This window comes from Perca fluviatilis, chromosome 8, assembly GCF_010015445.1.
Source record: "Perca fluviatilis chromosome 8, GENO_Pfluv_1.0, whole genome shotgun sequence".
NCBI lineage: Eukaryota > Metazoa > Chordata > Actinopteri > Perciformes > Percidae > Perca > Perca fluviatilis.
Genome location: NC_053119.1, coordinates 7776372 through 7799395, shown reverse-complemented (window position 1 = coordinate 7799395; position 23024 = coordinate 7776372). Strand labels below are relative to the sequence as shown.

General features: G+C 42.4%; 1 protein-coding gene across 1 annotated transcript in view; it reads left to right on the top strand.

The window, feature by feature from the left end:
- met (MET proto-oncogene, receptor tyrosine kinase) overlaps nt 1-23024 on the top strand; it is a 93958-nt gene that overhangs the window by 33476 nt on the left and 37458 nt on the right. Inside the window, 7 exon segments of the mRNA XM_039808860.1 lie at nt 6085-6213; nt 7299-7475; nt 10111-10268; nt 11102-11216; nt 11804-11940; nt 12879-13043; nt 14373-14472. Coding sequence (XP_039664794.1) covers nt 6085-6213; nt 7299-7475; nt 10111-10268; nt 11102-11216; nt 11804-11940; nt 12879-13043; nt 14373-14472 — 981 coding nt within the window.

Here is a 23024-nt window from a genome sequence, read left to right as displayed (position 1 = left end):
AATGCTGAACGACGGGCTTCGCTGACACGTTCCCTCGCACGGCATTTTCTGCTCACAGAGCTTCCCGTGCAGCTGTCGCTGTGCTTCTCTACCGTCGACCCCCTCCCAGACCCTCCTTAGGTTTTTTTTGTGGTAGGCTGAATTGGCCGAAGTTCATTGTTTTAGCTGAAGGGGTTTAAAAGGTCTGAAGAGGAGAGCAGCTGCCCTGCACTGCAAAACTTTCCATTTTATCAAATGAGTTCTGCCTCATCATCTGAGACACAGAGGGAGGGAGACGGAAAGTTGTGACAGAATGAACCGAACTCTGATATTTCTTAACTTTTATTAGCTATTAGTCCTACGTAAACATTGGTGAAATTATCGCTAATGGTGATAACATTGATTGATTGAGCAATACAGATTTATGTGTGATCGTGCAGGTGAAACCGACCACAAACTGAATAGATTTGATTTGATTTCAGGTGAGTTAGAAGATATAGAGGGAGAAAGAGCAAGGAAAGAAGGTGGAGGCAGAAAAAGAGACATCAAAAGCGGAAGAAAAGTTGGGGCGAAAGAGACACAGTAGGAAAGAAACCTAAGATGAAAAAAAGGAATGGATTACAAGGGATGATGAAATGGTAGTAGGCCTACAGAACCTGAAGAGGAAAATGAGAACAGGAAAATAACTAACTCATTTTCACTGACATCCTCCATCTCATTCATATATTTACATTTTCAAACTGCCCCAGTCTTATTTTCGTGGCTTTTCATGGCTTTTTTTCTGGTAATTTGGCGAAATCGGAAGACGATAGTACAGGTTTTAAACATACCCACAGGTTGGCCAAACTTGTTGGAAGATAAAAGGAAGCCGAACATTAACAGTTACCCAAACAGCCATCACAGACCGACTTCCTGTTTTAACACTCACCTGCAGTACTGTACTGTACTATAGCCGAAGATGTGTGAGCACAGTTTTCCTGTGACATGAGGGATTATTACCCATATGTCTGTCTCAACACACTTTTGGTTAGTGGCTTGTTGAGTCTGAACGTTTGTGGGTTTTTTGCCCTGTACAGTACTTCCATGTTGCTTTGTTCCCAGATAGAAGCACTTAAAGTGATGGTTCGGAGTAATTCACCCTAGGGTCCTTTGCACCATGACCTCGAGCCAAACACCCCCCCAGAAGCTTTTTTCACCTGGGTCGAACATTGGGAGAGTTAGCTAGAGTAGCGTTATCAGCTGAATAGCTTAGCGCAGGGGCTAATGGACCCACGTTTGTATCTTGTAAGTTACCCCACTAATAATGCCCGAAATGATACCAAACATCTACAAGTAGTACAAATAGGTTATGCTCTCATAAAACGATGGATTGGAAAGTTTGTAAGTACACCAGAAGTTTATGAACACTTGCCTGCTCTCCTCAGCTCTCTGTTGCTGCTGCTGCTACCTGCAGTTAGACGAGTGCTTAGGGCCGTCTACAAATTACTACACCGAAAAGAGTTACAACAAAAATATTTATTAATTCAATGATTAAATAAGGTAATGTCTCCAAACTTACCTCAATTACGTCTACAAGTAGTACTCTAGCTAACTCTTCCAATGTTCGACCCGGGTGAAAAAAGCTTCTGGGGGGGTGTTTGGCTCGAGGTCATGGTGCAAAGGACCCTAGGGTGAATTACTCCGAACCATCACTTTAATTTGTTGAGTAAAATGTTTTTGTTTTTTTTTATAACATGGTAGAAATGATAACCATGATAACAGAAATGATAGATAGAAATTATAACAAAAGACCCAAGTTGGAATTACCTAGGCTTATACATCAAGCCAAACCTAGCTGCTCAAAGGTATCCGGGTGTGACTGCAGTGTCTCATTCACTTTCCCTTAGTTGCTGATTTTCCAAGGCTTGCATTTAAACTGACGACCCTGCGGCCATAAGCTACAGTAAGAATCTGTGAGAGGAGGTCATTTCATTGTTTGTATGACAAAAAGAACCTGTCAACTTTGCACGTATTTCAGTTTCCTGGTCGCTCCCAGCGGACTAGACAAGAGGGAATATGGAGCTGAGGCAGTGAAAGAAAAAGAGCGTTGTACCCCCCCAATGAACTCCATTCTGGCTCAGGAAGTGTTTCCCTCGGCTCTAGTTGGGCCACTGTGGGAATAACACAGTGGCCGTGTTTAGATGCCAAACTCCCCCCCCACCGGCTTGCTTAATACAATAAGCTGTAATTTACACCGCTATTACCTCCAGAGAGATGCCTGTTGTATGGCTTCGTCCCCAGCGGAAAGCCACCCATTATACTCGCTGTTGCAAAGCTAACGTTGATCATGAGGCTCAAACAGTGGAAGGAATGACTCGGGAAAACAAGGCATTTCTGAGGGCGATGCGAGGGTGAGGCGAGGGCGAACGGTGTATCAGCCAACCAACAAAATCACATTTAGAGTTTACAATGCAGAGTGTTATTAGTATTTACTGGAATCGCACACACATTCCACTACTCCCATCCCTGCAGTGTCTCGTCAGTGCTTTGTTTTTGGAGGATATATGGCATTGCTGCTCCGTCCTGACAGGGCAAAAAGATTATGTGTGCCCATGCACTATATCTATTTGTGTGTGTATAAATATTTGCGTGTGTGTTTCGGGGGAATGGTTTAATTTATAGGGCGTCATGTAACTGGAGCAACCACACACCCCATTAGAGATCCTGTTCTGTTCTGTTTGCTCCCAGGCCTGTAATTGCAGCGTAACCGCAAATGATAAATGCTGTTCCAGGTGTGTGTGTGTGTGTGTGTGTGTGTGTGTGTGTGTGTGTGTGTGTGTGTGTGTGTGTGTGTGTGTGTGTGTGTGTGTGTGTGTGTGTGTGTGTGTGTGTGTGTGTGTGTGTGATAGAACTAAGTGGGAACAGTGTGTTCATCAGTCTGGGTGTCTTTATGTTAGAGTTTGACATGTGTGTGTTATTGAAAGTGTTTGTGTGTAAGTCCTGCATGTGTGAGATAGTCTGCAGAGACAAAGTGTGTATGTGTGACATGTAAAGACAGGATGGAGTGTGTGTGTGTGTGTGTGTGTGTGTGTGTGTGTGTGTGTGTGTGTGTGTGTGTGTGTGTGTGTGTGTGTGTGTGTGTGTGTGTGTGTGTGTGTGTGTGTGTGTGTCTGAAATACTTCCCAACATGTCTCAGAGGATACAATGTTTCCGCCGGTGGCTGCATCCTCTTGCTCTGTGCCCCCAAACCAGCTGTCTCACATCTCTTTCAACCTGCTCAACTATGGTAGAAGTTAGCAGCTAGATTTAAAGCCTCTTTTACAAGTTATTTCTTTCAATTGAAAGAAGTTGAACTCAGGATTACTGCTTATCAGGAAACAGACAGTGATGTTATGTTGTAAAGGTTGAAGCTGACTGATATTGTTCTTTCCATCCAACTCTCAAAAAGATAACAAAAATGGAATTTCCCCAAATATCAAGTGTAAAAGCGTTTACTTAACTTTGTTATACTTTACTATTCAGTAGAGATGGTCCGATACCGATACCAGTATCGGTCTCGGCTCTGATACTGCCTAAAACGCTGGTATCGGTATCGGGAAGTACTGGAGTTTATGCACCGATCCGATACTATGTAATAAATCCCTAAAGAAAATCTACGTTAAATTAGTTTATTTATGTTCTTTTTCCGTTATAAGTGACTGTCAAACTGGACAATTAAAGAACGTTCTGTGGCATTCATTGTTTGTGTTTGTTCATGTTTCACAAAGAGTTTAACCTGAGCCAGACCGACAACAAAGATAGAAATCATATCACATCCATACAGGGATAGTAGTATACAGTTGTTAAAACATAATAAAATATATGACACACTGGTATCGGATCGGTATTGGGAAGCAAAAAAAGGTATCGGGCCATCTCTACTATTCAGGACGTTTCCACACGTAGAGTTCGTTTTGCCCTGGTCCAAATCAGTTGATGAGTTTGTAAACTTGGAGCGATTTCCCCTTGGTTCCGTTTCGTTTCACACCTGGAAAAATCCAACCGTACCAAAATGCGTCACTACAAACCACGCAAGAACATTCGCTCCGCTTTTTGGTCAGATGTGTACCTTGGTCTGGGTCGAGCAAGAAAGTAAATACAGGAAGAAGGTCCTGTGTTCCGGACTAGTGCACATCCCTTGCATCTTCATGGTCAAACCAGCTCATTTCATTCAAATAGTCTGATGTTGTCACCGAGACTTCGCTCTGCTTCTTGCCGTTGTCTGTCTCCAACTTTAGCGGCAGCTGGTTTGACCGCGGAAATGCGAGTGACAGCGAGCTTGACCGCCGTCTATTTCTGTGAGAGAAACACTGCAGAGCTGCTTCAGTTTGCTGCTCGGCCGCATCGCAGATTGCAAAGTACACCTGACACCAGGAGCCATTTAGCTCTGACTTGCGGAGTACACATACAGTAGTTGGTGCGGTTTGAGGTCGGATCACATTCTCAACACAAACAAATCACTCCAGATTTGTCTTGAAAGCGTACCGAGACCACCTCATCAAGGAGGTGTCGGGACACTTGTTTGGTCCGCTTTTGGTGCACATCCCAGAGTGATTGTTGGATTCCCACCTGTCCAACCGAACTGCACCAAGGGGGGAAACGAACTCTAGTGCGATTGAACCGAACTAAATGAAGCAAGTGTGAAAGCCCCCTTAAAATCATTTAATGGTAATTGCTTTGGCAATATACAAGTTTTAGTTTTCCAAGCTGCTGTAAAGTGTGACCAAAACATTTTTACTTGCCAAACATATTTAACTAATTGATTAATCAATCCATAATGGCTGCATTCCAATTTGGTGTACTAGGGCAAGGGCCCTGATATTGTACAGTTTATGCAGTCTGACTGACACACCTTAATGGAACAGACAGATCAGTTACGCCTGTGCTTTTTCTGCTATAAGGAGAGAAAGGTAAGACATTTTTTTTCTCGACCATGACACTGGACTAAGAGGAAATATCGTAATGAAATTACTTCAGTGCAACTCTGCTTAAAGCAAAACTCCAGTGAAGGCAATGCCCAGGAAAATATGACACAATCTGGATTGTAGTCCTTCAACCAACTCCCTGTCAAGGTGTGCTGGCGAAGCACCAAAAAACTTGTTAATGTCTTCCACTTTTTCATCCCCGAGGCTTGATTTGTCCTCAGGAGATTCTGTGGATCTATTGTTGTGTATGCCAGACTCCGTATAAATCTTTCCTTCTTCTTTAATTCATGGTGTGTATCAGTGTACACAGCATTGTGAAGCGTTTCAAATAAACACAGCAACGTTGGAAAAACGGCAAGAGTGAACAAAATCACACATCCAAACACCAAATATCTTGCAAACCAGGCACCTCTTGGCTTACACTACTTCTCTTTGACTTGATTTGATTGTACTGCATCTTTAGCCACAGATGTAGCCAGTGTATAAGCCCTGCATGTTTGGCTGCATCCACAAGAAGTTCAAGTACTAGCTGGTGGAGAGAAAAATATTGGTTATTTGTTGAGAAATATAAAGGACTGACTGCAGCAGGCCATACAAGCCACCAATAGTTTGTCCATTGGTGAGTTAAGTGTCTCAGAAGGTTCTTACTAAAGCTGTGCCAGAGTCATGACAGTGTTGTTGCCGTTACATTAGTAACGAAATTCCGCCAGATCTCCCTGTTTTCGGCTGGAGGTCCGTTACCTTACGCTTTCTTTGTGTTGGAATTTTTAACTCTGGTTGATTTTATGAGGACTATGGTTAACTGCTCCTCAGATCTCTGCAGGGTAAATCCAGACAGTTAGCTAGACTATCTGTCCAATCTGAGTTTTCTGTTGCACGACTAATACAACTTTTGAAGGTACACGTTCCATCAAAACTAGTTCCTTCCCGAGGCTATTTTGCAGCGGCACCATGGCTCCGTCCGGCGCCTAGCGCCGCCCAAGACGATTGTGATTGGTTTAAAGAAATAACAATAAACCAAAGCACGTTTTTCTCCCATCCCAGAATGCTGTGTGGACTTCCTCCGCAGCGCTGTGGAGGAAGATCTGGCAAAGCGAGACTTCCGTTACATTAACAAATGCCCCTTTGAGACGATTTCAACGACGTGTCCTCTTTCTTTCAGGTGCTCTTCTCCCGATTTGCCGCTCCTCACGTCAACATCCGCCTGGACTCGAGACCCGTCTCCGCCAGTGTAGCGCTGCTGGACGCTGACGGCTCAAACGGAACCCTGCTAATGGCCACAGGGAACAAGGTGCAGTGTTGTAATGTAACAAAGTACAAATATTTCGCTTCTGTACTTAATTAGAATTTTCATGTATCTGTAGTTTGTTTTTCATATTCCTGAAAACTTTTACTTTTATTCCACTACATTTCCTAAATAAAATCTATACTTTTACTCCACTGCATTTCCCCTAAGCCTCTTACTTACTCGTTACTACAAGGAAGGAAGAAGGAAGAAGAAATTTGTTACACTGGAAAAAAGACAGGTTTGGTGAATCATTGCTCCTAAATTGCTAAGATAAGGCACCCTCCATTCCAGTTGGTGATCTAATGCCTGTTTGTTGCCAAGCAGCCAAAAAAAAAAAACATAGGCCAAAAAAGGAGGCAGCATAATGACTGATAGTGTCATGGAAGCACCTGCTGCAGGCTCTGCGGCCATGGTAACAGACGATGACCACCCCGCCAACAGTGGTGATGAAGATAACGTTACGCACCTTTGGCCATAAAGTTCATAAAGTTTTTTTTTACTTTTACTTCTAATACTTATGTACATTTAATATCAGAAACTTACTTTTGATACTTAAGGACAGTAAATATCAGATACTTTAAGACTTTTACTCAAATAATATTCTAAAAGGATACTTTATCTTCTACCAAAGTCATTTTCTGGTAAGATAATGAATGGGTGGGAATGGTGGGATTAGAACCACAAAGATTGAGGACAAAAATGTACCTTTTGGCGCTTTCCTCAGAGAAATGGGGAGAGGTTCGAGAACGGAGTTGGGCCTTGTAGAGACATATTGCTATCCTACACATTCGGTCGTTTAAGACAGTCCTGTGTTCATCTCTGAACCATAACAAGAACACAATCCGTACAAATTTCATACATTATTGAGAAGAAAAAAACACTCCTTCACCGAAAGCAAAGAAACAACAGTGAACGCGGAGTAGAGACACCAGATAAAAGAGAATAATGTTCCTAGAGGCTTACCGCAAGGGTTCTGCTACCAACCACTTCTTCTAATCCATTTGTGGCTGAAGGGAAATACTTTGTTTGTGTGTTGGGGATAGAAATGAAGACACACAACTGACTGTCTTACATCTTCCTCTTCCTAGATCACTATGGTCCCTCTGATAGGCCCCGGCTGTGGTCAGCTGACCACCTGTACTTCCTGTTTGTTGTCGTCGCGGGTGACAGAATGTGGCTGGTGCGATGGACGCTGCACCAGAGCTAACCAGTGTCCCTCTTCCTCCCTCTGGACCCAGGACTACTGCACACCCGTCATCACCAAGGTAACCACGACTCACTTTTTGGTTTATCTGTGTTTTAAGCCCCCCAACGTCTCCTTCCAGGCAGGCACTTGAATTAGGCAATGGTTATGGTTAGGGTTAGGGTTAGGTGCCTTGAAGTCAACGGTCGCAGCGCTGCCTGGAAGGAGACGTTAGGGGTTAAAATAACATCGAGCCACTTTTTTTACGAATTCATCACTGGCCGCCTTCACTATTTTGGAATATTTTTGGAATACAAAACATGTATTCAATCATTGACAATCCCAGAATTAGCTCAATAGTTTAATTTCATCAGAAGGGAATGGCAGGCAAATCCACAAAGGAGTTATGAAATCAAATGTTATGCTTCTGGTACAGAGAATAATCCTACAAATTAAAAACACTTTCCATTTTTTTTTAAATGACATCATTCAAAACATACCAAACATGATGGCAATGTGACAACTTTTAAACTCTGGCCTTCTTGAGTGTATAAACTTATAGCCCTGCTGTGCCCGGCTATGACATGAACCACTACGACTACCATTGTAGTCACTGTTCCGTTATCTTAATATTGTGACTATTACGCCACTGTTCATCACACCCCCAACCGGCCCCGTCAGACACCGCCTACCAAGAGTCTGGGTCTGCCGAGGTTTCTTCTCGCCACTGTCGCAATAGCCACTGCTAATGCTTGCTCTAGGGGGAATTACTGGAATTGTTGGGGCTTTGGAAATTATAGAGTGTGGTCTAGACCTACTCTATCTGTAAAGTGTCTCGAGATAACTCTTGTTATGATTTGATACTATAAATAAAATTGAATTGAATTATCAATTCTTAACAGTTGTTCATTTCACTGCTGTTTCCTAAAAGTAAACCTGACAAACTTCTGAGTCTCTCTCTCTCTCTCTCTACTCTCCTTCCAAAAACAGCTCTTATAACCGAGTTTGTTGAAGCTGAGATCTGTATGTTTGCACTGTATTTGTCTCTACAGTGTTGCGTTTGTGAAGGCCACGGTGATTCCTGAAATACCAGCCCCTTTACAGCACCACTGTCCTATTGTATTTTACACTGCTCTGACATTGTGAGGCTTTACTGAGCTCAGTGTGGGTGGTGTTCATTCTTTCTGGCTTTACTGTTGCACCCCATGCAGTCAGAGTGTCTCCATGTCAAACAAAAACACAACACCAAGATGCCTCCGCTGCCCCTAAACGCAAGAAAATGTTTAATGGGACGAGAACCTGTAAAAAAACACCTCTTCCTCTGGGACTATTTTAACAGATCTGTAACTGACTGCAGAAAGGTTGCATGGATGTTTCTTGTACAACACTACTAAATGTTATTTCCCAGGTGTCCTAGTTTACTTTTCTTAAATCTCATGTCAGGATACTCATCTGTATCACTTACTTTCAGAGTTGTTGACACTTACGTCTAAATAAAATTGAAATAATTTAATTAATTTAAGTAGATATTGAAAATAAATAGGATGACAATGGTTCAACACACAGTGATTAACAAACTGCACAACACTGCTTTACTTTCTAGGTCTAGACCTAATTTATTCCAAAAGTTGTATTCATTTGGAGAAACATTGGTTCTACTCCAATGGTGTAGTTGATGAAAGGAATTATAAGGGCTGCAACTAACAAGTATTTTCATTGTCAAATAATCTGTCGATGATTTTCTCGATTCGTCGATTAATTTCGTCTATATGTCCAGATGTCAGAAAATGATGAAAAATGTCGATTAGTGTTTTCCAAAGCCCGGAATGACGTCCTCAAATGTTTTATTTTGTCCATTTACATTTATGACCTTTTAAGAAGCTGGAATATGATTATTTTTACTCCTTTTTTTCTTAAGAAATGACTCCAACCAGGGGCGATTCTAGGATCAGACCTTTAGAGGGGGCTCAGCCCCTAATGAGAATGTGACACGGATACAGTGCCTTGCAAAAAAAAATAAAAAAATCAGTCAGTGCTAAATCAGTCATTTCATTAGCCCATAATCTCTGCGCTAGCTACTGAACAACAACGTCTGCTAACTTTTTTGACACTATTAACACTATGATGGAACTAAACCTGACACTTTATAAGTCACAGTCATAACGACCAATTTGACACAAAGTTTTAACATTCAGCAATTTTACTTGCTTATGTTTAAATTTGGGTTCTAATCTGTGCCATAAAACGACAAACTTCTTCTCTGGGGACTACCACAACACAACCGTTTCTGTTAACCCTTTCCTTGACTGGGTTACAGGTGCACAGCATCAGGCGACAGACACACAGGATATTAAACCTGTTTCAAGCCCTTTAAACCTCTAATTGTTGGTCCTATGTCACTAACAGACAAGTTCGCAAACTCACTTGAAGCACCAAAACTGATTTAAAAAAAAAAAAGAGTTTAGTTTTTTATTATTATAATTTTTAGGGGGGCTGAGATGAAATTTAGGGCCCTAAATTGGGTCTAAAATCGCCAATGACTCCAACAGATTAATCGATTATGAAAATAGTTGGCGATTAATGTAATAGTCGACAACTAATCGATTCATCTTTGCAGCTCTATAATTGTCCTATGGTACTGAGGAGCATTTTATTATGATGATCTCAGACCGATGAGTAAATGTTTAAAATGTAAATGTTCCTTGTGTGTGCATTAGATTTTTCCGACCTCTGGACCAATACGAGGCTCTACAGCGGTGACAATGTGCGGCAGCAACTTCGGCTTCGACAAGACGGAGAGCTTCAAGGCTTCTCTGGTAACAGTGGAGGTGGCAGGAGCTCCCTGCAAACTGCCCAGACAAGACAACATCAACAGGTGTGTGTGTGTTTGTTTGTGTGTGTGTGTGTGTGTGTGTGTGTTTGTGTGTGTGTGTGTGTGTGTGTGTGTGTGTGTGTGTGTGTGTGTGTGTGTGTGTGTGTGTGTGTGTGTGTTTGTGTGTGAAAAGTTAACATGAATTGGAGAAGTGTGTGTGTGTGTGTGTGTGTGTGTGTGTGTGTGTGTGTGTGTGTGTGTGTGTGTGTTGTTGTTGTGTGTGTGTGAAAGTTAACATGAATTGGAGAAGTGTGTGTGTGTGTGTGTGTGTGTGTGTTTGTGTGTGTGTGTGTGTGAAAAGTTAACATGAATTGGAGAAGTGTGTGTGTGTGTGTGTGTGTGTGTGTGTGTGTGTGTGTGTGTGTGTGTGTGTGTGTGTGTGTGTGTGTGTGTGTGTGTGTGTGTGTGCGAAGTGGTGGGTGTTTACCAGATAAAGGGACCCATACACTGGCGTCTTAGAGGGGCAGAGCAGGAGTTTAATAGCACTTATTGTGTTGAAGGAAGAATGTTAAGATGCCCCCCCCCGCAGTCTGCCGCATTCAACACATGACTCCCCTAACTGAAAAATTGCTGGGAAAAATCGCTGCATCCAGACTTTCCACTCACCCATATCCACTGGGACCATGTCCCATTCAAAAGCCCCTTTTGCTACAAACAACCTCATTACAAATTGGGGGGGGGGGGGGAACACCACCAACCCAATCCCAAGATGAAGATCGCCTCTTTGTGCATTACTGCTGGGCAGTAGATCATCATTGAATTAGGATAAATGCTTGGTGGCTGCGGCAGGGTATAATGCCGTGTCTGTGTGTTGTCTGGGGGGGGGGTGTGTTTAGGTGGACTGAGATGCAGTGTACCCCGGTGTTCAGTGGGAACTTCACCCCATCAGGACACACAGTGAGGGTCACCAGTGGCCACAAGGTAGCCACAATGGAGGGCTTCACCTTCGTGGTAAGAATGCCATTTTTCCTTGTTTTTGGATGCACTTTGTGAAAAATCTGTGTTAAAATAACCGATTCTCTCGTTAAAAATCAATCTTTGTTTAAGTGATCTGATATCGATTAATAAAATCCCCAAATCATTTTTTTTGTTTTTGTTAAAAATGTCATGTTAGGTAAAAAGTAATTTAAACCAACTTTTTGGGTGCCAGTTCTTAATGTAAACATTAACCTGGTGCATTGTAAAAGGTATTTGAGGGTTGCTTCTTGCTTGTACTATTTACAGCATAAGTTCTCTGAGAATCACCTTTATATCCAAGCAAAATTGGTATTGTAACTGAAATTTCTCTAACCTAATTGATATCGAATTGGAAATGTAATCGGGACCTTGTGAATTGGAATTGAACTGATTCAGGAACTTATTGGCGATACCCAGCCCTAGAAAAATCAGTGTATTGTGTGAAGTGGTTCATGAATCGATTTGTCTGACAGGATTTACAGTAAGTCAGCATTTACACTTCATGAGAAGTGAAAGCAAAGCGCTAGGATCTAAACATTAGACAGAGTTAATTGAAAGTGTTCGGTGGTCTCTGCGTCCAGGACCCTGTGATCCACGAAATCTTCCCCACATTCGGGCCAAAGTCCGGAAACACCATGCTGACCATCAGGGGAGCCTTCCTGGATACTGGGAACAAGCGAGAGGTGACAGTAGGGAAAGTAGCCTGTAAGATCCAGAGGTCAGTTTCACAGTCCCTTTTTTTTATCCTTTCTTTTCTTTCTGTTTCTCATTCTCTTTGCCTCCTACACTGCATAACAGCAACAGCTCTTTAAAATCAAGTTTGCATGTCAAGTGGCTGTTCTATTTTCTCTGCCTTTTTCTTTCTTTCTTAGAAAGGAATTAGGGAGGTTGTACAGTTCAGTACATACATGTACTGCAGAGGGATTGTGTTTGTTACACATACTCAAATGTGTCTTGACATTGCTGTAAGTTTACTGGGAACATTTTGCCTGTGAACTGGAGGGCCGGTCAAAGGCCCTCCTTTCTGTCTTTATTTTACTCTTGCTTTTCCTGCTCTTGTCCTCATTCTGTCTCCTCTCCCGCTCAATCAGCAATTATCTGCAGGACTTATACAAGATAAATGCATGAATGGCATCCCTGTACACTAGACAGCTACAGCGGATAACCAATTCCATTTTAAATGACAGCTTGCACCCTTTGCACAATGAGTTTCAGCTTCTCCCTTCTGTAAAAAGGTTTTTTTAGTTCCAAACAATATAAAAAAAACTTTGTTCCAGCGGCAATCACACTGATTAACAAGCTGTAAGAAAAATTGCACAATTTGCACAGCCTGTATTTGTGTAGGCCTATGTGTTATTTATTTATTCATTCATTGGTTTTTAGATTTTATGGTGGTCAGCCATAAGTCATTTCATTGGTATTTATTAGATATTCTTGATTAGCACTGGAGAATTGTAACTGTTTTATTTATTTTCCCATTATATGTTGTCTGTGGTGTCTAATACTGTGTCATTTTCACTGGGCAACAAATTTACCTACCAATACAAATAAAGTAACCTGAACCTGACTAGTGAACAATGGCTACCACTGTTACATACTACCACCACAATATATCCTGTGTTTACTCATTCCCCTCATCCTAACCTCCACCATCAGCTTGTCGTCCGCCATGCTTACCTGTAAGACGCCTCCGCACGCAGTTCCCTCCAAGCTCCCCGTGAAGCTGACGGTGGATTCAGTGGAGCTCCACGCGCCCGTGCAGTTCACCTACAACGAGGACCCCATCATCAAAAGCATCCAGCCCTCGCGCTCCTTCGTCAGGTCAGAGTTCTACTCATTCAGAGTGGCGTTTTCTTATCGTTGTGTTTTCCATACAGGGTTTTCCCCCAGAAAAGTTGTTAGGCCCGTTGGCAAGTGTCTTTTTTTGACGAGAGCCCAGCAGGGGCCACTCGCAGATTGATGGCAGCATTAATGTAGAGCCAAATAGTTTCTGTGATAACAGAATCATGGACGGAATCACGAAAATTGAGAATTTAAAAAACCTATAACACTGGCGTAACTGGAAAATTTGAAAATATGACTACAGTTTCCAACCAAGCCGCCCCACTGTAATTAGTTTAAAAAAAGTTTTTTTCCCAGTGGCTTAGGCCTGGCAACTTAGGTCCGGTGGGCCACCAGGCTTGCAATACACTTGGGGAAAACCCTGCCTTAGTCTATATCGACAACGATTCATTTAGGGGATTGCTCCGGTGCTGCTGGAAGATCCGCCTTATGTCCGTTACCTTCCTCTTTCTGCAGGGTAAATCCAGACAGCTAGCTAGACCATCTGTCCAATCTAAATGTTCTGTTGCACGACTAAAACAACTTTTAAACGTACACGTTCCACCAAAATAAGTTCCTTCCAGAGGCTATTTTGCAGAGGCACCGTCATTGCGTCCGGCGCAGAGCGCCGCCCGAGACGATTGTGATTGGTTTAAAGAAATGCCAATAAACCAGAGCACGACCTTCCTCCGCAGCGCTGTGGATGAAGGTCTGGCAATGCGAGACTATGTCCTCCACATCTGTGTGGTGGCCAGCACTGACCTGCTGACACTTTGACAGAAATGGTTTGGATATCAGTATTTGTCATCGTCAACTGGATACATTTCCTCCAAAATGTGAGCTCTAGCATGCTTCTTTACCTCAGGGAGGTAACAGAGAGAGAAAGCGAGGGTGAATGTGACTGAGAACGTCTGTGGATGAGGTGAGACAGATTGATGCTTTAGTTTTACAGCAGGAGGAAACGGTTTTCGGTCTTATCGTTGTGTTCTCCACATCTGTGGGACACTTTGGGATTGTCAGAAACGGTTTGGATATCAGTATTTGTCAATGTCAACTTGATTAATTTCCTCCAAATGTAAGCCCTTGCTCTTTCTTCACTTAACACCAAAAGGAAGCACAAGAGGGAAAAGAAGCGAGGGCGAATGTGACTGAGAATGTCTGCGGATGAGACGAGACAGATTACTGCTTTTAGTTTTACAGCAGGAGGAAACGAGTGGGAGGTGACGAGTGGCTAAACTGCTAACGGTAACAGCAGGTGCCTCCCAGTGGGGATCTACTGTGTCTCTGCCTGATGCTCATGCTAACTTCCTATCCCCCATCTCACTGTAGCGGAGGCTGCACGGTGTCGGCTCACGGCTCCTTCCTCCAGTCCGGCCTCCAGCCCCAGATGGTCCTCACCACAGGTCAGGATGCTGAGGTCTTCCAAGTGGTGAGTACCAATAAAAAGGTCTCATATCCCAAAATGAGATATCTGTCATTTGGATTACAAAGTTTGCACAATCTGAGTTCAGGTTAAGCCTTGGTGGAGCAAAGAAAGACCAATCTACAGTCTAGATCCTCTCCTGAGAAACATTTCCCTCGTGGCTATTTTGAGAAAAAAGGACCTTTTCCTGAAACTCAAGAATATGTATTTTTTATTTAACCTAGGAATTTCCTTGAGATTAAAATCTCTTTTTCGAGAGAGACCAGGTTTTAGCTCCTGCCTCCCAAAAAGTCACTGCTCCTGAGGTAATACTTCTTAGGGTGCTAACAGATCTTGCAGTACAGTGCAAGGCTAATATGTCAGCCATTCACCAGTCAGCCTCAATAACTGATATTACAAAATTTAATTTTAGACATTTATTTATTATTTTATTCATATATTACGCTACTTTTGTGAACCCACAACGTTTGTGAACTCATTTCAAGCACCAAAACAATTGAGTGTAGGTTTGTTTTCACAAGAGATTTGAGAAATATTTCCGCTTTAGCGCCAAAATATCTCTTTATACATTGCTCTGGAACAATTTTGGGCCTCAACATCCAGAAAGCTGAGTTTGGTCTGAACATTTTCATATGGAACACATGGGGATGAGGTTGTATGCAAATACCCTTAAAAGGAGAATTCAAGAAGGTAACTAAAAATGCCCTTAGACCTCAGAGGGTTAATATCCAAATTAGCAATTGCAATGGGATTTTCTTTCAACGCTACCAACATTTAAACTATATTTGTGTACATAGAGAAATAAGAGCTAGAGAAATGAACAAGCAGGAGATCATTGCTGCTTTGGAGACAGGCTTATTTCCTTTCTGGCGTTTGCATCTCTGAACGTCTCCTATACAGCCATCACACCAACATCATGCGCTTTTCTGGAGATGAAGTGGAAACGCAAATGTGAATAAATGACTTAGTTCCTGAGTTCAGTTCCTCTGGCTCCTTATGTGGTTTTATGAGATCCATTAGAAATATAAAATGAAACAACAGGCAAAATGGGAAAATTAAACATTTCGAAGACCTTGCTGCCGCATGCATGGTATTGTGATTATACATACTTACGCCCCCCCTGAAAACCATCTAGAAGAAAAAAGAATACTTCTTGACAATGGAAAAGAGCTGGACAAACACGAGAAGAAGGGAAATGGAAAATCCACAGTCTGATCTGTAGGATCCAGCTGTCACCTCTGACTCCCGCACAGTAGCAGAGCGAGGCCTTTTAGGATGCTCTGGCTCTCCTCGCCTCCGTCAGACGCTATTCTACTTATCGCAGGAAAACGGTATTGCATGCTTGAAGCACGTCATCGCTCTCTTAGACCGGCTGGCCTTTACAGCGACCAGGCCTGGAGGTGTTTTAAATTATCCGACCCTGACACTCACCAGGCTTTCACCGTGCTGTCTGCAGGCCGTTAAAAAGGTCTGGAATTGATGTAGCTTAATTATTAGGGCCTTTTAAAACGTGTAAAATGTATATAAAATGTCATCCAGGTCATAAGTCAAAGGAAACAGTGCTTGGTTTTACTTAGACTTAAGACATTTTAAGGTTTCATCACTTCCAAGTGACACCTACAGCTTATATATTGTATCATAGGATCATAGATGGACAGGTAGGGGGGGGGGGATGCACATTGTCATCCATTAGGTTAAATGTACTTGTTCCCACCTGTCCACGTCAAAACAATCTCCCTCCTATCAACTCATTTTAACTTTAGACTGCTTTTTACTGCAAAATGACATGTTTCAAGTATATTTCAAGTTCCATTTTTACTTGATTCTAGCGCAGAGATCTCCCGTATTCTTTCATGTTTCAAGATACTGACACTCTTTTTATTTTTTATTTTTTTAAATGTTCACACAAGTAGAGCTGCAAAGATTCATCGATTCATTGATTAGTTGTCAACTTTTCGCTAATCGCTAACTATTTTTGATAATCGATTAATCAGTTTGAGTTATTTTTTTACGAATAAAAGTCAAACTGCTCTGATTCCAGCTTCTTAAAGGACAATTCCGGCGCAAAATGGACCTAGGGGTTAATAACACGTGTGTCCCGAGTCGGCCGTTCTCTGGGATTTGTTTTCATGCTAATCGAATGTGACCAGTTTTAGCAGCAAACCGCTAATTAGCTTATAATGTTAGTTGTCGGGGCACTGGTAAAGTAAAAAGAAATCACTTATTCGCACGATCAGTCGAATGACGAACGCCATGCTTGAGCTATGTTACTGGTTACACAGCGTTTGGCGTTCGACTGATCGTGCGATTAGCATGAAAACATATCCCAGAAAATGGTCGACTCGGTACACGTCTTTAACCCCTAGGTTCATTTTGCGCCGCAATTGTCCTTTAAATGTAAATATTTTCTAGTTTATTTACTCCTCTATGACAGTATACTGAATATATTTGAGTTGTGGACAAAACAATAAAATGTTGGACGTCATTTTGGGCTTTTGGAAAACGCTGATCCGACATTTTTCACAATTTTCGGACATTTTATAGATTAAATAGCTACTCCATTTCTCGTGAAAAAAATTTCAAAAGTCGTTTCTCCAATTTCAACAGACTGAAAAAACATCTTGAGGACTTTGAACAACTTGTGACCAGAGGTGGAAAGTAACGAATTACAATTACTCACATTACTGTAATTGAGTTGTATTTTTGTGTACTTTTACATGTAACAGTAGTTTTTAAAATCTGGTTTTGTTGTAAAGTATTGTACTTGGCTACATTTTAAAGCACATCCGTTACTGAGTAAAAAAAACGTTGTCTCCAACGTTGTTTTGCATATATAATAAGTTTACCTCCCCCAGCTGTTAAAAAGTAACTAAGTAACCCTTACTCATTTTAAATGAGCTACTTTTTACTTTTACTGGAGTAGATTTTCATACCGGTAATTTGACTTGTACTTAAGTAAAAGTTCATCAACGTAACGGTACTTTTACTTCAGTAGAATATTTTTGTACTCTTTCCACCTCTGCTTGTAGCTTATTAGAAGCTTCGTAAGAGTGGAGGTGACTTATTTTTTTATTGAGTCATAACAAACCAGCGGCTTTTTTTTCCAGAGCGGAGGTGTGTTGTTCTCTGTGTCGCTGTGGGATGTTTGCCTTAGGGAGGCGGTTTGAGGACAAGCAGTGCTTTGTAATGATCTTATCTGTCATCCTGAAGCACACGCTGCTGCAGATTCACTCAGGAGATAATAATACGCTCAGTATACACTGACACACACACACACACACACGCACACACACACACGCACGCGCACACACACACACACACACTGACACACACACACACACACTGACACACACACACACTGACACAGAACATGTTCTCTTATGGAATTATGAAACGAGACTTCCATCTTAAATCTTAGCGCCACGATATCCCTTTATCTCCAGTCTGTCTTACTTCTCTTGTTGCTTATCTCTCAGTTTTTTCTCACACACACACACACAAACACACACACTGACACAGAACACATTCTCTTATGGAACTATGAAATTAGACTTTCATCTTAAATCTTAGTGCCATAATATCCCTTTATTTTCATTCTGTCTTACTTCTCATGTTCCCTCTCTGTTTTTTTCTCACTCACACACTCTCACACACACACACACACACACACACACACACTGACACAGATCACGTTCTCTTATGGAATTATGAAATAAGACTTCCATCTTAAATCTTAGCATCACAATATCCCTTTATCTCCAATCTGTCTTACTTCTCTTGTTGCCTCTCTCTGTTTTCTTTTCTCACACACACACACACACACACACACACACACACACACTCCCAGCAGTCTCTCATCTTTCAGTTTCCCTTTCCCTGGTCATTGACCTGTGTTCAGGTCAGCGGTTGATGGGTCTCTGGAGAGCTCGGGCTTCGTTACACACAAACAGCGTGAACAAACTAAAATCAGGTTTATGATGCGGAAATTGCCTCGAATCCCCGTTTCACCTGGCACGTATCTGGACTTGCACCCTGATCCTCGAGCTCTTAACTTCCAGCTCCAGTGGACGTGCTCTGAGGGTCGACAGTAGACCACTGTTGCCGCGCGTGTGATGTTGTGCGTCTGTGTGAGGCGAAGCGGTTTGCTTGGTCACCTCTCTCGGGATGAATAAAGGTTAAAAAAACAAACAGCCGACCGGTCAAAAAAAGGTCAGGCAAACTGGACATTTTAAGGCTTTACGTAATTACATTACATACAGTATGTACGTGATAGTACGCAACAAAGTGTGCTGAAATAGAAAAAAAATATATATATTCTTTCATATATTTCTCAGCACTGGCAGAAGGTGAAGCTGTGTCGAAAGTGTGAAAGTTTACCTCCCCCTCTCTGGTGTGTGTGTATATATAGTTATGTTATGTCTCTTTCTTTCATAGCTGTCCTTTGAAAAAAAGAAATAGACAATGAATAAATGAAAATAGGACTAAGAGATTATTTTTGTTGCTACTTTGTTTTTAAAGAGCTTTGGAAATGGACCATTGCTTGTAGATCTATTTATATTTCCTGTGGATGTATTAACAATGCATTTTGAAAGAAGAAAAAAAAGGTTAAAAGGATGAAATAGTGCCTTTACAGATGAAAAAAAAGAAAGTGTGTTTGCAGTTCGTTTGACTCATAGTTAGGTCTGTTTGGCCAGTGAGTAACATAGGACAAATAAGAACCTCCTGTTTATGATACTTTGCTCACTGATTTCGAACACGAGTTGACCGACTGGAACGGTGTTTCAGGTGCCAGCCAATCACAAACAAGTAGTTTCTGTCACCAGGATTTACTGTTATTAAACATACGCTTGCTTTTTAGGATACGTTGAAAGTTCCAGCCAAGTTTCCTGGGTGTAATTTCACCTGTAATCTTAGATGAGTAGGGTCATTCGGTGTGTTCAAATGGTCTTTATGTGTCACCTGGTGCTGCTGCGTTGCAAAGTTTACACCGGGGTAGTCAGAGTTCACTTCACTTTCAAGTCAAAAAACATGCCGTGACTCTTTAAAACCATGCAAACTACCAAACTTTGGAAACGCTTTTTTTAAAATCCCCTCTGTTAAGATGTGAATGACAAACGGCTCTCGGATGACTGAAAGGTGGTGTGTCGAAGCGAGCCCTCGCCCCGAGCTGGAAAAACAAACCAGAGAAGAATAGCAAAAACAAAGTTGTTTTTTTTGCCTAGAGAGAGAGAGAGAGAGAGAAAGACAAAGAGAGAGAGAGAGAGAGAGAGAGAGAGAGAGAGAGAGAGAGAGAGAAGAGAGAGGAGAATGCAAGTGAGCAGCCTGTATAAAATAAGGCTATCATTACTAATGATTTAGGATGGGATCATGCCCCGTAGGGCCACAGCTGTCGCCTGTTAAATTCCTTCCAGTAAACGGGATGAGTTCAGGCTCAGCCTGGGAAGGGACAGTATAAGTGTCTTATTGTCTTAACCCCTCAAAATAGAGGCAGGGATCCTTCACAAACTGACATCCCAGAGGTTTCCATCGCCAGCGGAACGGCACCGTGGGTAATGTGAGCCAGCCTCTCGTGCCTCCCAGAGCTGCGTACGTAAACCTGAACGACGGCCCGTGCGTCCGACCACAGCAGCAGAATGATGTTCAGTTCAGTTGGCGAAAATCTGTTCTCCAGTCGGACAAAAATCTGTCAGATCTTCACACCAAAGCAGACTGGAGGGAGGAAGAAAACCAAGACTTGCTTAAAGCCCACAGCAGAGGTCCAGGGGTCTAAGTTGTAGTATGAAAAAAAAAAAACAGCCAGTGTTGACTTGATATCTGCCTCTCAGATCTCCAGTAAAGCCTGGTCTCAGCCAATATCGGCTTTCCCACAAACATGAAAGAGGTTTATTTTTTACGATCCGTCGTGAAAAGCTGGCATGGTCACAAAGCCAAAGGGGGCTGCACATACACAAAAAAACAGCAAAAAAAAAAAGTGATCTCTGAATTTCCAAATATCATTCACAAAGCTGAGGGGGGGGGGGGTTACTTCATACCAGCTTTGCTTTGCACCATCGCAGATAGTTTTGGTTTAACTAGAGGCTTCACCGTAGCCAGACACCTGTCGCCTGCATTCACAAACTGGCTTGTTTCGTGTCAGATGCCTCTTCCTATCTCATCCCCAGCGGGCTCACCCCTTCCAGCTGACACCTGAACGCCTCATGGAGCCTCCCTTTCGTTCAGTTGATGGATTACACATCGCTCTGTTGTTTTAAGACATTTCTACCAGGTTTTTAAACCCGTTAAGTAGTTATTGAATAGTGGCATTAACATGGAAAACAAGTTGTATTTAACGGAGGTCTTTAAGCTTGTTACACACAACAGCTACAGCAAAACAAAGGGCATTCATTTAATTCTTGTGTGGGACAAAATGTATTCATTTACGTCTACTGCAACATCACACATTTCATATAGGGACATTCCATTAAAAATACTGCTCAAGGGCGCCGAGATAGCTCAGTTGGTAGAGCAGGTACCCATATATAGAGGTTTACTCCTCGACGCAGAGGGCCCCGGTTCGACTCCAAGCTGCGGCCCTTTACTGCATGTCGTTCCCCCCCCCTCTCTCTCTTTCTCTCTCCTTTCATGTCTTCAGCTGTCCTGTCAAATAAAGGCCTAAAAATGGCCAAAAAATTATCTAAACAAAAAAAAAAAAATACTGTTCAAAACTACTGTAACTATGACAAGGTCATTTAATCTGGAAACCTTTTGGTGTATTAGTAGTTATATAACTTTATACTGGGCCCAATAGGGCCTGACTATTTGTGTTGCAAAACATCCTGTGAATACAATACTGGCAGAAATCAGTCCTAGTACCTGATTTGCAATGTTGCTTGCTAAGGCCAAATGGCAAAGACAGAGAGCCACCTCGGTATAAACATCATAGCAAAACTGACAGTTGACGACCCTCATGTGCCATGTAGTTAGTTGTGCATAGCATGAGAAGTCCTAATAGGACATTATTCTGAATATAACGTTTGGTTTTGGAACAATTAGGCACTGCACAGAGAGTGTATGTGGGATTTCCAACTTACTTAAATGAGTTTTAAAAAGGCCAAATAATTTTGGATTAACACCTGTTAATCTGTACCTCAGAAAGTATCAATAAGTGATTCATGATTGTAGTTTAGTGTTAGTCATTTGCACAATGGTAAAACATTAGAGAGTAAAGTCTAGAAAGCCAACAGAGATAGCACTAAAGACCATCTTGCAATGGGATCACACTAGCCGCGACGCCAACATTGGGCCAAGGACGGAACGTTGGGGGGCCTTTCCCTACTTCCTGTGCCCTTGCTTGGACCAAACCCATTATCGAACTCTGCCTTTATTTTGATCTCAACTACACCCTGGTAAAGTTTAGTGACAAAATCTGGGCACAGACAGACAGACAGACAGACAGACAGACAGACAGACAGACAGACAGACAGACAGACAGACAGACAGACAGACAGACAGACAGACAGAGACTGACTGACTGACTCAAAACCGCCTCTGTGTTAGTTGGTAGGTGTCTCCAGGCCCACATCACACACAGACTCGCAAGGTGAAAACAATACCAGCGTCGCTGTCTCGGCTGGTAATAAAGTTACGAGATGCAGAACACATTATGTGCAGTCACAAAAATATCTGCTGCAGAAGAAGGGAGAGTGAAATGTACACTTACAAATCAAGATAATGAGGAAAGACACAGCTGAACTGGAGACCTTAAATCCAAAATAAATGAAAACACAGCACAGTAGGAAAGAGCGGAAAACTGCACTGGTATAAATCACTCTAGATTTGACAGGCACTTTTGTACGTGGGAGCTCCGTTATGACTTTGCTTTTTCGCAGGCTGTTACGCTAATGATCCTTCAGGGACGGCGGAGGTTTTGGGATCGCTGGTTCTCTCATCACCCCCACAGTAAAGCTCTCGGCCCGCTCTCTGAGCGATTGTATTTACAGCTGCTGCCGACCTACAGCCCTTCACCTCCTCTCCTTTTAAATAAGAGGAGACATCCACTGAACAATGGAACTGACTGAGGTTTCCACTAATTCACAGGATATTTTTCCTTTCGCCGCACCCCTGGGAGGTGGGGTGGAATGGGGGGGAGGGGGGGGGTACCCTAGAGTCCTGCTCTACTCGCTCTTTATTGGTGTGCGGAGGTTAATTGGATTGCTTTTGTTAGGCGACCCCAGTGCTCCCCTCACACACACATGGACACATTCAGTATGTGTGTGTGTGTGTGTGTGTGTGTTTTCAGTGCGTTTATGTCTTGGGTCTTTCAATTACAGTGTGGTCTAGACACACAGTAAAGTGTCCTGAAATAACTTCTGTTATGATTTGACGCTATGAATAAAACCGTATTGAATTGAATTTGTCGAATGCTTGTGTTCAAGCGCTTGCGGATGCACGTAACTTCCAGTGTGTGTTTGTGTGCGTCCACCTGGGATCGAGAAGTGCATAGGGACATTTTAGCAATACATCGGCATAGCTGCTGCTACTGCAGTCAAAGTGACTTTCTGTGGAGTCAGTAGTCAGAA